The 15190-nt window shown below is 39.0% G+C and overlaps 1 protein-coding gene across 12 annotated transcripts in view; it reads left to right on the top strand.

The window, feature by feature from the left end:
• BNC2 (basonuclin zinc finger protein 2) overlaps positions 1-15190 on the top strand; it is a 430899-nt gene that overhangs the window by 148215 nt on the left and 267494 nt on the right. For 2 of the 12 annotated variants that reach the window (XM_060102093.1, XM_060102095.1), the window contains exon 1: positions 7807-8104. The exons of the other annotated variants lie outside the window; for them this stretch is intronic. In XM_060102093.1, coding sequence (XP_059958076.1) covers positions 8102-8104 — 3 coding nt within the window. In that variant the 5' untranslated portion in view covers positions 7807-8101. Of the gene's footprint in view, positions 1-7806; positions 8105-15190 lie in introns of those variants that run through there. 12 annotated transcript variants of the gene reach the window in all.

Raw genomic sequence — 15190 nt, forward strand, 5'->3', positions numbered from 1 at the left:
TGTGTCTCAGAGATGGAACTTGACGGGACTAGTCAGCATTGCAAAGGTCACCCTAAAGCTGTTGGCAGAATACACTGCCCTTTGTTGCTCAGTGATTATAATGCTACTGTAGCAGTTAACTGGATGTATTCGACTGAGCTGCTTTTCCAGAATACCAAATTATTTACTTCTTTTAGATGCCTAATAGAATGCCCAATCACAAGCTGTCTCAAGTATATTTGAAAGACTTCACAACTTGAAATATCAGTGCTTTGGCCACCAGAGGGATAATATATGCAGAGTGGGTGTCCATTGCATTGTTTTGCTTCAGTGAAAATACTTCTAAATTATTCTCATCTTTTAGAGTTTTCATATTATCCAAAACGATAATGTTCCAGCAAAGTAGAAGATCAAAGGTGGTCCAAAAAGTTTCCTTACATTACAGCTTGTCTTCTGTCAGTGTAGCAGTATTTAAAATCATGTTATGAATTGACTCTTTTTTAAGAAAAAACCTGTAAAACTTCATTTCCTTTCATGTTATTTCTCATGAATATAAAATGTGAAAAGAGCTGTTTTTTGGCTTTAGATTATAACTTTAAACAGAGTGCAAAAGTGGGTTTCACCATATTTTTTTATATAAATATTTATTTATTTATTTTTGGCTGTGTTGGGTCTTCGTTGCTGTGTGTGGACTTTCTCTAGTTGCGGCTAGCGGGGGCTTCTCTTGTTGCGGAGCATGGGCTCTAGGCGTGTGGGCTTCAGAAGTTGTGGCTCGTGGGCTCTAGAGCGGGGGTTCAGTAGTTGTGGCACATGGGCTTAGTTGCTCCGCAGCATGTGGGATCTTCCTGGACCAGGGCTTGAACCCATGTCCCCTGCATTGGCAGGCGATTCTTAACCACCGCGCCTCCAGGGAAGCCCCTCACCATATTTTTGTGTATTCAAATTTACTTCACAATTTTCTTACTGAAATATTACTTAAATTATATTCAGAATTATGAGGAATAACTAATAAATGATCAAGCTATTTATTTGAGGCAGGGGAACTGTACTTGAGAAAGTTTTGTATTTTGCATGCTTACGTTGATTTTGTGGCACTGGTACAATCTTGATATACCTTCTAGTGCACAGGTAGTATCTTTGCTTTAGCTCTCATTTTAAAAAGATGAGTAAAAATCCCAAGTGCTAAGGTGTGAGTAACTAATTATTTTCACTTGATGCATGTCCTTTGGACTGACTACTTTCACAAATGTGTGATCTGCCACATATTCTTAATTCCTCTAGTTCTTTTTGGTCCTAATCGGATTGGTTTAGCAATTTAGGCATTTAAAATTACTTCCTCTTTGGTTTCAAAATGAGTAAGTGAAGACCCAGAGAAATCCCTTCAGTTTACCTTTTAGTATCTTTGAACAGAGCAAATTCTGACCTACCTTCCTTTCAGTTGTTTCTTTTTTGTTTGTTTATAATTTATTTATTTATTTATGGCTGTGTTGGGTCTTCGTCGCTGCACGCGGGCTTTCTCTAGTTGCGGCACGTGGGGGCTACTCTTCGTTGTGGTGCATGGGCTTCTCATTGCAGCGGCTTCTCTTGTTGTGGAGCACGGGCTCTAGGCACGCGGGCTTCAGGAGTTGTGGCACATGGGCTCAGTAGTTGTGGCTCGTGGGCTCTAGAGCACAGGCTCAGTAGTTGTGGCGCACAGGTTTAGTTGTTCTGTGGCATGTGGGATCTTCCTGGACCAGGGCTCGAACCCATGTCCCCTGCATTGGCAGGTGGATTCTTAACCACTGTGCCACCAGGGAAGTCCTCAGTTGTTTCTTAATGAGCTAGATAAGCACATATTAAGCAGACTATGTTCCCTCTCTCTCCAAAATAACAGAATGAAATCAGTGTTCAAATAGCTTTTGTTGCAAACATTCAACAACCAAAGGGATCTCAACAAAATGATTTAAATACAGTGTTTAGCATTAAGTTCAGATTCTGAACAGTATTTGAAAGCAAAGTATAGTGACAGAGTTTTGTGTTGTAGGTTCTTAAGACCTAAACTTTTGTTGAAAAGATCTTTTTCTTTAATCCAGGGGTATATTTATCTTAGAATAATAATCATTTCATGCTGTTCCTTTTTTTTCTAGTTGACCCATTCTCCAGACCTTTTAAAAAAAACTTTTTAAGTCGATGTAAATTCCATTTTAATTAGACCAGTGCAATCTAGTACTGCAACTAGCCAGGAATGGAAGAAACATGCTGGAAGTTAATACAACCGAAATCAACCATAGCCAGATAATTCCCCTGATCTTTGTTCCCCACCTCCACAATTAAATGACCCTGTTGTTCTGGAGTTTCAATAAGACATTTAAGGTTCATTTAAAAAAAATGATCATCCTTTACAGGATTGTTTGCTCTTGCATTTCTCTTTCTTTCTTTCCCTTGCCACACAGCTGTCACTGGTAAAGGAGAAAGATTGGGGGGAGGGGAAGAGGAGGAAGCCCTGTTCAAATCGTGTCACGTAGCACTAATTCATCTGCTCTCATTAGAGGGAGCGAGGGACAGCAGTGATGGCCAAGAGCTGCACTCCACACATGACACGCGAACAGTTTGGGGAATAGAAAATTGCTTTCTCAGGAAGCCCAGCCAATTAAGGACTTGACCATATTGAATGTCAAGTGTTAATTTAGGTTTTTCTTCATTTTCCCAGTAGTAATGCGGGTCCTGTGATGAGCAAATACATGTCAAGTAAAAGTTGATTGCATGAAGGACCCGGGTATTATATGTCACTGACAAGTCACAAATGTACTGAAGTCTTTTAACCCCTTAGGTGAGTGTGGTGGGCGAGGGGGAGGGGAGAATGGGATTAATGTTACCATAATGATAAGAATAGATAGTTTACATGGGGGTGGCATGGGTGGGACAGACAGTAATGGTAATTCATGCAAAAACCGGGGATAGGACAAATCCTACTCTCAGGGCATAGAGGCCCTTGAAATGCATACCATATGATTCTCTGCCATTGCATAGAATTCAGAACATATAGTCTGTCTCCTAAGATTATATGGAAGGGAAAGTAATGTACTCTACGGTCTTTACCTAGGAAATTCCTTATTAATTTTCTCCTTTGGAAGAAATAAAACATTCATTAAGTAATCACACTATTTTGGACATTTTAATCCTTTGGCTCAGTGCAGCTGTAAAATTTCTGGCTATTTATAATTTCAGCTTCTAATCAGCTTCAGCTTCAAATATTCATTTTAAAAAGTAGCTGTGTAATAGAAAAGATGCAAAACATGAGATGGAGAGAACGTTTTTTTTCTGTCACGGGTTCTGTGGAAGGTGGTGTTTAGCCAATAGAAACAAGTAGGTCTGTCATTGTCTTTCATTTCTTTTAGGGCCTAGTTTTAGAAGGAAAGAGATTCAAGCTTCAGTGAGTGAGGTAACTTTGTGTTTTTGAAATTAAATGTTGCACGTTGCCCATCATGTATAGCATCTCATTTCCATTCATCAGCATTCATTTACATATGAATGTCCGGAAAATAAGAGAATGTTTCTGTTGCAATTGTACGAGTAGCAAATAAAAACATCGCCACAGTTTAAAACACTGCTGTGTGTAGTTTAAACAATCTTAAAGTGAAACTCAGAGCAGTTAAAATCTGGTCATTTTTTTGTTTTCTTTATATGTAATAATCACTTTCCCCCTTCATATCTTTGAAGCTGTCGCCTTAATTAAAACACTTTCTTGAAACTCTCTTCTATTTATTCGACAGTTTTAACACACTTGCCTTTGTGTCTTGACAATGCTTGCACTCTGAAAACTTGAGTCTGATAACGCTTTAAGTTTGGCAGCAAAAAATACTGAGTCTTTCTATCCCTCAGGTTAGGAGCTGTGCTATCATATTAAAAGTTGGCTAAAGTTACATTAAGGAACAATTAGGAAACGATTACAAGAATCTGATGTTTAATAAAATAGGTTTTTCTTAAGAAAGAAACATTAGGCTCCTGAATGCTGGGATGTAATATATCAGTTCTTTAACATCTCCCTTCCCCTTCTCAGAACTAACCAAATAAAATAAACTTCGCCCTCCCTTCCCTTCCTATGTTGATAAGCTCTGTCTATGGGGCTCCGGTGGCATTGCGAGAGTACTGTCTAATTAGAGCCCAATTGTCAGCAGCTTCTCTTCCGCTGGGTGTGCCGAGAGGCTTAAGTAAGTTTCCGTAAAGTAAATTCTGATGATGGCAGCTCGGGGTTGCTGATTCAAGTTATTCCTTTTCTTCGGTGTCACTTTTGACGGATGGTACCTAATGCAATCAACCACAGGCCAAGAAAGCCTTTCCTTGGGCTGTGTTAGTAACTGGACCAGGAGATCCCCTCCTCCCTCGATCTCGCCTTCAAATGCTCACTCCTTCCTGCCACCCCCACTGACACTTCAGCCCAAATCGGAAAGTGAAAAGAACCGCACGGCTGCCCAGGCCAGGCTCTTCTGAAACTTCATTTCCCAGTGGTGCAGCCAGAGCTGCCTCCCTTTGCGTGCCTTTTTGATAAATTTAAGAAGTCAAGTCGCTGACACAGATAGATAATCCAAGTGTAGAGGGTGAAGAGTTATAAATTAACACATTATTCCCTCTTAATGTGAAATACTTGAGAATGCATTTTCTCAGTCCCCTGACATCTACCGAGTGAGGGCTCGCATTGTACTTTTCAAGTGGCATTGATTTGTTAAAGCGCTGAATTAGCATCTCCAGCCAGCTGCTTGATCCACTGTTGTGTCGTGGGGCTCTGGTACCTCCTCTCTCCCTAGCCATCCGTTTTTTCCCTGCAGTTTCCCCTTTCTTCTCTCTCCCTTTCCGTTTTGCTCCTCCCCGTCTCATTCTCTGTCTCTCTCGTCCTTTTCTTTCCTGTTGCTTGTGTTTCTTTCAGTCTGGTTTCATCCTACTGTCTCTCTTTCCTTTTTCTTCCTTCCCTCTTCTAGCCACACATTTCCTTTTCTGTCTCATCTTGTTGTCTCTGAGGGTTGCCCTCACTCAGGGTTCGAGTCTAACTGCGTGTGTGTGTGTGTGTGTGTGTGTGTGTGTGTGTGTGTGTGTGTGTGGTGGGGACGGGTCCGTGGCGGGACAACTAGGGGTGGGTAGCTCCAAGTAGACTCTTGTTGAGAAGAACAGATTAACACATGCTTGTTTGTGCTCATCTTAATAGGAGTTGGTGAGAAACACCTCACCTATTTTGCTTTCTAGAAGCTAAAAGGTAACTTACAAAACTTTAAAATTTGTATTTCTAAGTGCCATTTAACACAGTAATGTTTTCTTTTGGTTAAAGGAAAATGAAAATCACTCATGGTTATCACAGATTTGATCATACACATGTACCCTCTAAAATGTTTATATTTCTGCAAAACTTTTGGATTTGTACAACTTTATGCAATTCAGTGAACTTATTGATATAACTTTCTTTTCTAGCAGGTTTTGGATGATTCTGATTCTCCTTGTTTGTATTGGTACAATTTCCTATAAAAATATGATTTTCTCATGATGCATCACTGTACCATAGCAGTATTAAGATTATAAAATCGGTTGACAATTTTTTATTTAGAAATAAGGGATGGGTTATTGCTTATTTTTAGCAATGTGTCTGAAAGTTCCAGAGGTCTTCAGAGGAACCGCATCACAGTTGAGAGGTTTAACATGCTGCATGTGCACGATCACAGACCTTCACTCTTCTTTCTCTGGATATTGGGCCAAGATGCTTTGAAACCACTGTGTTGATTAATTTGATATGAGCAAAAAAGTGTATCTGTCTGAACTTAAATAGAAATTATCCTCTGTAATTTTAATCTCATTGCTTTAAGTGGTGCTGTCTGCAGTTTTACTACATTTCCCTCTATTAACATAAAAATTAGAATTTGAATATACATTGGTAATAAGCCAGATTACTTGAAAAAATCAAATGTCTCTATTGTTGTTTCATATAGATTAAAATGACAGTTTGATTTCAGCATTTACATTTTGAAATGGAAATATTTCACATAGGATTTGATAATCTTTGCTTCACTGTTGGCTTGATTTCCCACCCAGTTCCCCAAGTCAGGTATAATTCCTTTTTTTTTTTTTTTTTTAATTAATTGCTGTCCTCCTAGCTAGAATTAACATGGTTTGGGATTAGAATGACTCTTCAAGGCATGATAATTTCTGTTTAAAGGAAAGGAAAAAGAAGTCTTTTAACTGGAGCTTAAGACTAACTAAGGAGACAAAATTTATGCTAAAGGAGACAATTTGGCTTTATTTTCTATGTGCATGTTAACCTGATAGCGATCATCATTTTGGGTGTTCTCTTAGATGAAGTAAGATGTTCTTCAATTGTTGCAGTAGGGGATGTGGCCTCATTCTAGGAGATTAAAGCTGGAACACCTTCTGCCTTTTGCAGGGATAATCAGCTCACCTGGCTGTAGTTCAGGGTCAGGGCCAGAAGGAGGGACTTGCCACTTCTTAGAATGGCCTGTGACTAGAGTAGAGAGGATGAATTAGAAGACAAAATAGTAGGGCAAAGTTGAAAGTGAAAGTGCCCCATATGAAAATAGTTAATGATGAGAAAAGAAAAAAAAATCAGAAAAGTAGAAAAATCTGGAAGGCATACGTTAGTAGTGAGAGAGAAGTTGAGGATAAAGGAAGAAGGATGTTGGAGGGGCAAAATTATGGTATCTTGTAACTTCCAAAATTAATAAAAAATCAATAATTTTGTGATCGGCTATAAAGGGCCAAATTGGCATCACAGCAGAGTTAAAAATTACTTCAAACAGTTAAAAACCTTTAATGTGATTTTCAATTTTTTATTTGTTGTACACATGTTTTTCCTTGTCCCTTAGTTTGTCGCTACTGTTCCTTGGAAGGCAGACATCTCTGCACAAGTAATAAATCAATACATCTAGGGTTTTTTAAAAAAACAACAAAAAACTAACTTATTCCTTGATTGTTGTGTGATAGTACTTTAACATGAAATGGTTAAGTGTGGATGTTTTAGAGTTCAACACCTTTGAGTTTTCCTCCAAAATTCTCCAGAGAAGTCAGAATAATTTCTGTTTTTGTATTTTGTAAGTCTAAATTAAATGTCACTTAAATGCGGAAGAACTGGCAGCTTTGATAAGTAGTCCCCAAAGCAAACCAGTTTGTCAGTAATCATAACCTAATTATGAATGCAAATGCAAAGTTTGTTTTTTAAAAAGTCTAAGACAAACAAAGGAAAAAGAGAAACAGACCCCTCTCCAGCACAAGGCAAAAGCCTCCCCACCTTCAACACGAGCCTTTCAATAGTAGCACTAATAATAAGAGAGAACCTCTGGCGTCGGCCCAAGTCCTGTCGAGAGGGAGCCGCCAACGGCCAGCACAGTGTGTGGCTCTGCAGAAGTGCCAGAGTGACACACGCATCACAAGCCGGTCACAATGCAAGGGGTCAGGGGTCACGTTCAAGAGTAGGGTGTTGCTGGGCCCTGCCAAGGAAGCAGAGGTGGCCCCTCTGTGCTCAGTGTGTGGGTCTGTGTACTCCTTTCCCGTCAAAGCTGGCCCGGGAGGGCCAAAAAAGCGGTTCCTTGGCAGGGTTTAATGGCAGGATGATGTAGTCTGTTGTGACTAGTGCATTCCTTTCAGGTTAAACTAGGGAAATGGCATTGTGTTAAAATTCCAAGTCGCATGAATGTTTTATTGCCACAGTGCATTTCGCCCTCTAGGGGAGTGTGTGTGGCGGCCTGTGAGGGCGGGGAAGGGGGGGCACTTAGAGACTCAGGAACTATCAGAAGAACACTTCCCTTGGAAAATTTTACCCACCAGCGTGAAGCTGATTTGCTGTGATGGTCACTTAGAAGGGTTTCGCTTTTTCCTAAACTGTGGCTGTTTAAAGTCTGGCCATCCGGACAATTACCAGCTGAAGAAAATACGGCAGGACACATGCAGAGAAGTTGGGAGATAGAGAGGAGGAATGCACCAGAAAGGAGCTGAGCTGCCTTCTTGTGTAAACTGCCCGAGAGCAGCGAGGGGCCCCTCCCCGCCCGGTCCCTGTCCCCCCCCTCCCTGGGCTGTGCTTTGCTGTCGGCCTGAAGGCCAGGAGTGATCTGTGACCCTTGCACCACTGACGGGGAGGCCACTGCAGCTCATGGTACCGTATGTTACCAGTACTACTCCCTCATTCCTTCTCACTGGCTGCTTTGGGGTGTGTGGGTTTTTTTTTTTTTTTTTTTAAACCTTTTCTCTCATAACGGTTTATATTAGTCAGAGGGATACAATTTTGGAATGCAGAAGGTCCGAGAGTTTGAAACAAAACAGGATTAAGTATGGCACTGTTCTCCCCCACCTCGTTGCTGTTTAGAAGGGTGAAGCAGAACCATTCTAGTTCAGTTGCAGCCAAAGGTTTCCAGTGTGATTTAAAATCAGGAATTCTGGAAATAGGACAGTTTGAAAGATGCAGGTCATCTGGGCTGTGGATCTTGTAAAGAGACCTTGTTGTGAAGCCCTGTGAGCATCTTTAGGGTTTGAGGACATTCTCAGGTTTTGCAGTTGTCTCAGATATAGCCATTTTGAAGATTGCCCTGACCCCTGTCCCTCTCCAGGGGAAACTCTAGCCTGCTCCTTCACTGTTCCACTTGTTTGAGGTATGGTTACTGAGGGTGCGTACGATTTGACTTGGGTTGTAATTGTGCATGTTACGTGTAGCAGTCAGGATGGCTTCATGATTTGATCTGACTCAAGTTAATTTATAACAGATTAAAATGTGGATGTATGGAACGGCCTTCTGATTTTGCATTGGGACTTTATAGAATATTCATGCGTCTAACTTTTTCCCTGTGAATAAGAGACGTATGGATTATTTTGGGCTTACCTAAGTAAACATATCATCATAGTTTGAATTTAGTTTTGAATTACCTGTTTCTCGTCACTTTCAAACCTTAATACTTTCTTTGATTTCATGCTCTTGTGATGAGTCATTTTTCTCTTCCTTAATAATGCATATATAATATACATAGAGTTGCGTATGTGTGTGTGCCTGTGTGTACTTGCACACTTTGATAACTGCCAAATGAACGCAAGGAAAAACATTTTAGAGTTGTTAAGCCAGGATAGTTTTACATTGATAATTTTTTTTTAATGTTATGTAACAGAAATTTAAGTCAAGAATATACCACAAAAAAGTAAACTATGAGTGGGGCTATGTGCCATGTTTATAGAGTTTTTGGTACATGATTTATGTATTTCTGTAAAACGATGGTTTTGTCAAGATAGACCTCGAGTTTAATCTGATTAGTGCTGTCCATAGATGGTTTATTATCTATAAACAGATTCACATTGTTTATGGGAGGTCTTAAACCAACAAGCAGTCAACTCTATAGCAAAATCAAGATTTATGTGTGGACTTGGCACTTCAAATTTTTGATGAATTCATTAGAATTTCCGTTACATTCTAGAGAATACTCACTTTAAGAATTCTTTTTACTCTGTTGAATGTAATAAAGTAGTGATGGAAGTTTTCTTTTGATGATTCTTGTTTTTAGTTCCAAATTTTAAAGTGCACTTTTCAGAGGGATATTAAACTTACTTTGTGCTGGATTTTTTTTCCCTTACAGCCAATTTCAAAGTTAATTCTTTTTCCTAAATAGTAGAAAAACTTGTCAGCAGTGCCAAATTGAGAAAAAAAGTCTATCATGTATGCTTAGATTGTCTAAAAAAAAAATTGTTATCCTGATTATGGAAGCAGTTTTTGATTATAAAAAGGATGTTGTGGTTGTTTTCAAAACCTTTCCGATTTATTAAAAATTTCCCTTTATAATCCAAGAGGGAAAGAGTAGAAATACTCCAGTATCATGTCTCCTTAATATGAAAATTAAAGTTGACTTAGGATATTTTCCCTAAAAAATCAAGCTTTCTTTAAAATATTAATAATTGTTCTTTCAGCATTTTTCTCTTCCCATTGTACCAGCCAGTATTGTTTGGGATTGCAGAACTCTGGTGGGAGTTGAGGGGTTTGGGGGAGTTAAAAGATTGGTCCTGAGTTGAGATTCTGTTGTTGTCACTTATTAGTCTTGTGACCTTGGGTGAGTCACTTTATCCCTAACCTTTATTTTCTTCAGTGTTAAAATGGGGAAAAGAACACTAGAGAATTTGTCAGGAAGATGAAATGAGAAAACACCTGTGAAGCTCATGTACATAGTAGGTGTTCAGTAAACTGTAGATCCTATTCTTTGAGCTTGCCCTGTGGCAAGCTTCCCTTGGAAAGCTTCAATTTTTGTAAAAAAGGGGGTAAATTTTTAAAAAAGTTTTAATTTCTCCAGGTATCTGTAGGAAAGGAGGTATTAGGCATTGGCAGGCAACTTTCTTTTTTCTTTTTTCTTTTTTTTGAGAATCACTTGTATCATCCATTAGTCTTGTGTTTTTGCCACTCTGCAAAATTCTCACTGGGATGGCCTTCCTGGATGTCAGAGTGATGCTATTATTTCTGAGATATCAGTTATGGCTAACGATAGACTAGAAGCCAAGTTGGCAAATTCTGTTGAGTTCTGTTTACCTTTGTATCATCAGTTCTAATCACTTGCTTGAATCAAAGCTTCCTGCTTTATGATACTCATTATCATTAGCACTTGGTAATAGAGCTAGAAGTTCCATTATACAGGCACCCTGGCCTATATCCCTGGCTTTGTGAATATTCACTTGTATTCATGGAATCAGGGTCACACTAAAGCAAATAGTGTTTACACCTTTTAGTAGAATTAAAATAGTAGCAAGCAACCTACACGTGTATTGGGGTAATATTTTATCTTCATTTACAGTCTTGCACAATGCCTTAAGTGTAGTTAACGGCTTGGGAAATATTTGTTGAGCAAAATGTGCTGCTTTTATTGTTTTTAAATCTGGATTATGTTTTTATCAAAAGTAATTGTGTTCTCATGAGTAGTACATTAATATTGTCATAGATGGTCTTTGATTAGCATTGTTATTTTGCCTAACATCTCATTTCTTTTCGCCAACACTAGTTTGAACATACTCCATCTTCTATCTAAAATAAATATTTGGCTTAGCATTTACTTTCACCTGTTGCTAAGAGTAAAAGAATGAGGATTAAAAACTAATCATTTCATAGCTACCTCTTAGCTCACACACTGTACTAGGGGTGGTACCCACTTTGTCTTTCTCAGCTCTTGCAAAAGCATTCAGGGCAGGTACAGTTATTTTCATTTTACAGATGAGGAAATAAAGGTCTCAAACCTGTATCCAGCAAGTTTGACCCTCAAAGTCTTTGCTTTTTCCTCTCCCACATTCTTCATCCGTCTATAACTAAAGCCGGCTATTAAAAAAAAAAAAAAAGAATAAAAGTTAGTTGTTGAACCTGCCGTTTTTTGTTTTTCCTTTCAAATTAAATTTTACAAGGAAGCCAACATGCAGAACTGATAAAAGTTAGAGCTGCTCTAGATGAAAAGGGTCTAGCCGCAGAGTCCTATCTTTTAGGCTTCTACTAGGGATCCGTGGAATAACTGCTTAGAAAACCATAGTCTAATGCCTCTACACCCCCAAGAAGGAGGCATAGCATAACTCCTTAGTCTGGGAGTTAAAGGGTTTGTTTATCATCTTGAATTTGGAGGTGCAGTTATGGGGAATTCACAGGAAAGCCTAATCTCTACCTAATTTGAGAAGAGGCTATACCTAAGAGAAAAATAGTGGGGGTAAATACCAATGTAAAAAAAATTTAATTATATCATTGTACAGCACATGTTAATTTTCAGGGCACAGATTTTGTTTAATCCAGAGCAGTGAAGTAATTTTACTGTGGGAAGAGTCATAAAAAACCAAGTCACAGCTTTATGTTTAACAGAAGTCTGTGTCCACAAATGTATACAGACTCTACTTCAGTTTGACAATATTAAAAAGTTGTGCTCTATATAATGCTATAGCATATCTGTAAAAGATGTACATGTATCATATGCATACATGAATAAATGTAAGGATGGAGAATATGGGTAGATTTAACTCTGAGAAAATGTTTTAAAAAACATACTGTTTTAAATAAATTGCTTATAAAACAAATTAATTGACATGGTAATTTTGTAATATTTTTATAAACCAGGAATTTCAAGTTTTTTTCATCTGCTACATTTATTTTGGGATTTTGTGTAGTACTTCATTAGAAATACAATTTCTATTTATCAGCATGGGTGGAAGAGTATAGGCTTTCAAGCCAGATGTATTTGCACTTGAATTAACCCCTTCTTTATGTGACTTTGGAAACTCACTTCATTTATAAAATGAGGGTTAGAAATGGTAGCTGTGAAGTCCTGCACAGAGAGGGTGAGCTGTGTTGGCTGCTGTTAGCAATTTCTTCCTCAGTTGTTCCTGTTGTCATTAATTTGCAAGCTTTATGCAGTGTTCAGTTAGCATCTCTTTATTAGTGGTGGTACTGGGTCCTTAATAATTGTATCATGTACACACTTAGCCTTTTCAGTTACCAGTTTAAAAAACACTTGTGCCAATCTTGCAGAAGCTTACTTTTGTTGAAGAAAATGAGAGGGGAACAAAATCTCCCTTTTCTGACTCTTCACTGAGCATCAGTCATTGAGCAGCATAATTCTAAAATCTTATGTGGCTTTTGGGTACTTTATGAACCTTTTTATGGTAATCCAGAAGCAAGACATCGATTGAATTAATACATTTCCATCGAGGGACTGGTCTGTTAACCTCTTCCTCCTAACTCATGTATGCTTTTGTAAGGGGACTTTTACAGTCTGGTAAGGAGGTTGCCACATTCTGTGGCGATGCCGCTTTATAGATGTGCAGGCTATTGGTGAATCTAAGAGCCTTTCTGTGTTTAAAACAAAGAAAAAGGTAAATTAGAAATGGTAACAACCAAACCAAAAACCCTGTTCTTTTTATAAAACGCAAATCCTAAACTTAACACGCTGACTTTAACTTTTAAAAGTTTTAAACTGATTTTTTTACAGCTCGTATAAAGGGTACATCTTTACGGTAAAGATCTCATTAAGAAAACTACAAAGAGTAAACACTATCTGAAAGGGTGCCACTAAGGAACCATTTAATTAACATCTTTTTAGTCATCTTTTTTCATTTACAGATACATACGGATATATGGATAGATGCTAGTTATATAAAAGGATTATGGATATGTGACTTTTTTTTTTAACTCAACCATGTCATAGATATATTTCCATGTCTGTAAGTAAAGATAGCCATCATAATTTTTAATGGATTCTCAGTATATCATTGTACCATAATTTACTTAACAGGTTCTTGGTTTGTGGACGTTGAGGTTGCTGCCAGTTCTTTTCTTTTACAAAGAGTACTGCTTCCATATGAACATTCTTGTTTGCACTTGTGTTCTTATTTACTAAAGGCGAATTCTTGAAAGTGATGTTCATGGGGAAAGAAGTATAATTTTGTATAGCTTAAAACAGTGGTTGGCAAACCTTTTCTATAAAGGGCCAGATAGTAAATAGTTTAGGCAGCTGTGTGGTTTCTGTAACAACTATTCAATTCAGTCCTTGTAGCCGCAAGCAGCAGTAAACTATATACATAAAGGAATAGGCACAGCTGTATTTCAATAAAACTTTATCTACAAAAGTGGGCAGCAGGCTAGCATTTGGCTCAGAGGGTGTAGTTGCCAACTCCTGGCTTGAAACAAAGCAGAAACTGATGAGGGCTGGAAATCTACCCCCAGTTGTCTGTAAGCTGCTCTCATAGTATCTTAGAAATGTCTTCTTATCTCAGGGAAGTATAATGGATTGATTACCTTCTTTCCAAGTATATGGCAATCGATACCTTTTTAAAAAGCTTATTATAGGGCTTCCCTGGTGGCGCAGTGGTTGAGAGTCTGCCTGCCGATGCGGTGGACACGGGTTCGTGCCCCGGTCTGGGAGGATCCCACATGCCATGGAGCAGCTGGGCCCGTGAGCCATGGCCGCTGAGCCTGCGCGTCCGGAGCCTGTGCTCCGCAACGGGAGAGGCCACAACAGTGAAAGGCCCGCGTACCGCCAAAAAAAAAAAAAAAAAGCTTATTATAGGAGGTTTTCACACCTTCCCCTACTCTGAAGCCTAGTAAGTTTTAAACTAAGAGGCTATATATGCCAGTGTATATTTGTTGACAACTTGTGGGGCAGAGAAATACCCCTAAAACTTAGATTTTAGAGGAGATGTGCATTTTCTCACCTGTAGAAGATTGCTTTGATGGAGTAAGGTTCTGGAGATATCCTGAAGTAAGCCAGAAGGAAAGTTAGCAACAGAAGTATCATTTCAGCAGAAATGTGCCACAGATCAACAGGGTGACATTGAATTAGCTACTGGACCTTTATAGGCTAAATTACACTCAGAAGACTGCTCTGTGCATAAATAACAACCTCCTTGCATCTTGAATTTTTATAAAATAGGAATTATTGGCCCCTAACTGCCCTAAGGGTATTTCTTGAGGATCAGGTGGAATAATGATACAGTTAAAAATCACTCTATTTGTAACACTGGGTCACTGGTGCCACTGTGACTTTTAAGAGATTGATTTATTATTTATTTTGCACGCATTTGTTGAGTATCTGCTGTATGTAAAGCTGTTTGGTAGGTGCTATGGGGAAAAACAAAGGGAGAAGCAAGTTAGTTCTTGCTCTTAAAGAGGAAAGCATGTAGTGTATTTAAAGTCTACGGTTGTATAGTGCTGACGGGCCTAACAGTGGTAGAATGCTGGGAAGGAGATCTCTTCTGCCTGCGGGTATCAGGAAACTTTGTGGAAGGAGTGGCATGTAGAAATACAGAGATGTTGAAAAGTTTAGTGCAGGAGAGGGTATTCCAAAAAAAGAGCAGTATGAGAACTGTGTCAAATTGGGAAAGCCCAAAGCAGTAAACAAGAGACATTAAGTAGTCTAATTAGACTCTGTCGCATTTGCCAATGAAGGAGGAGGAGAGATGAAGCTGGAAAGGGCAGGGCAGAGCTAGGTTGTCGAGGGCCTGGATGGAACTTCGTTAATTGGTAATTTGTGGGGAACTCTAAACATCGTCTAGGAGAATCTGTTTGACAGTTGGAGGGGTGGTATGTGGCCCTGGTTGATGAGTGTGGAACGATAAAGTTGGGATTATCAATCACGTAAGGGTTATGGCAAAGGTCTGAGCATGCTCTTGTTAGAAATGATCTAGGAGAGAAATGATCTGGAAGGTGTGTGGGAGGACAGCTGAGGGGATGGGAAGGGAAAAATAGACAGGC

Source organism: Mesoplodon densirostris, chromosome 6, assembly GCF_025265405.1.
Source record: "Mesoplodon densirostris isolate mMesDen1 chromosome 6, mMesDen1 primary haplotype, whole genome shotgun sequence".
NCBI lineage: Eukaryota > Metazoa > Chordata > Mammalia > Artiodactyla > Ziphiidae > Mesoplodon > Mesoplodon densirostris.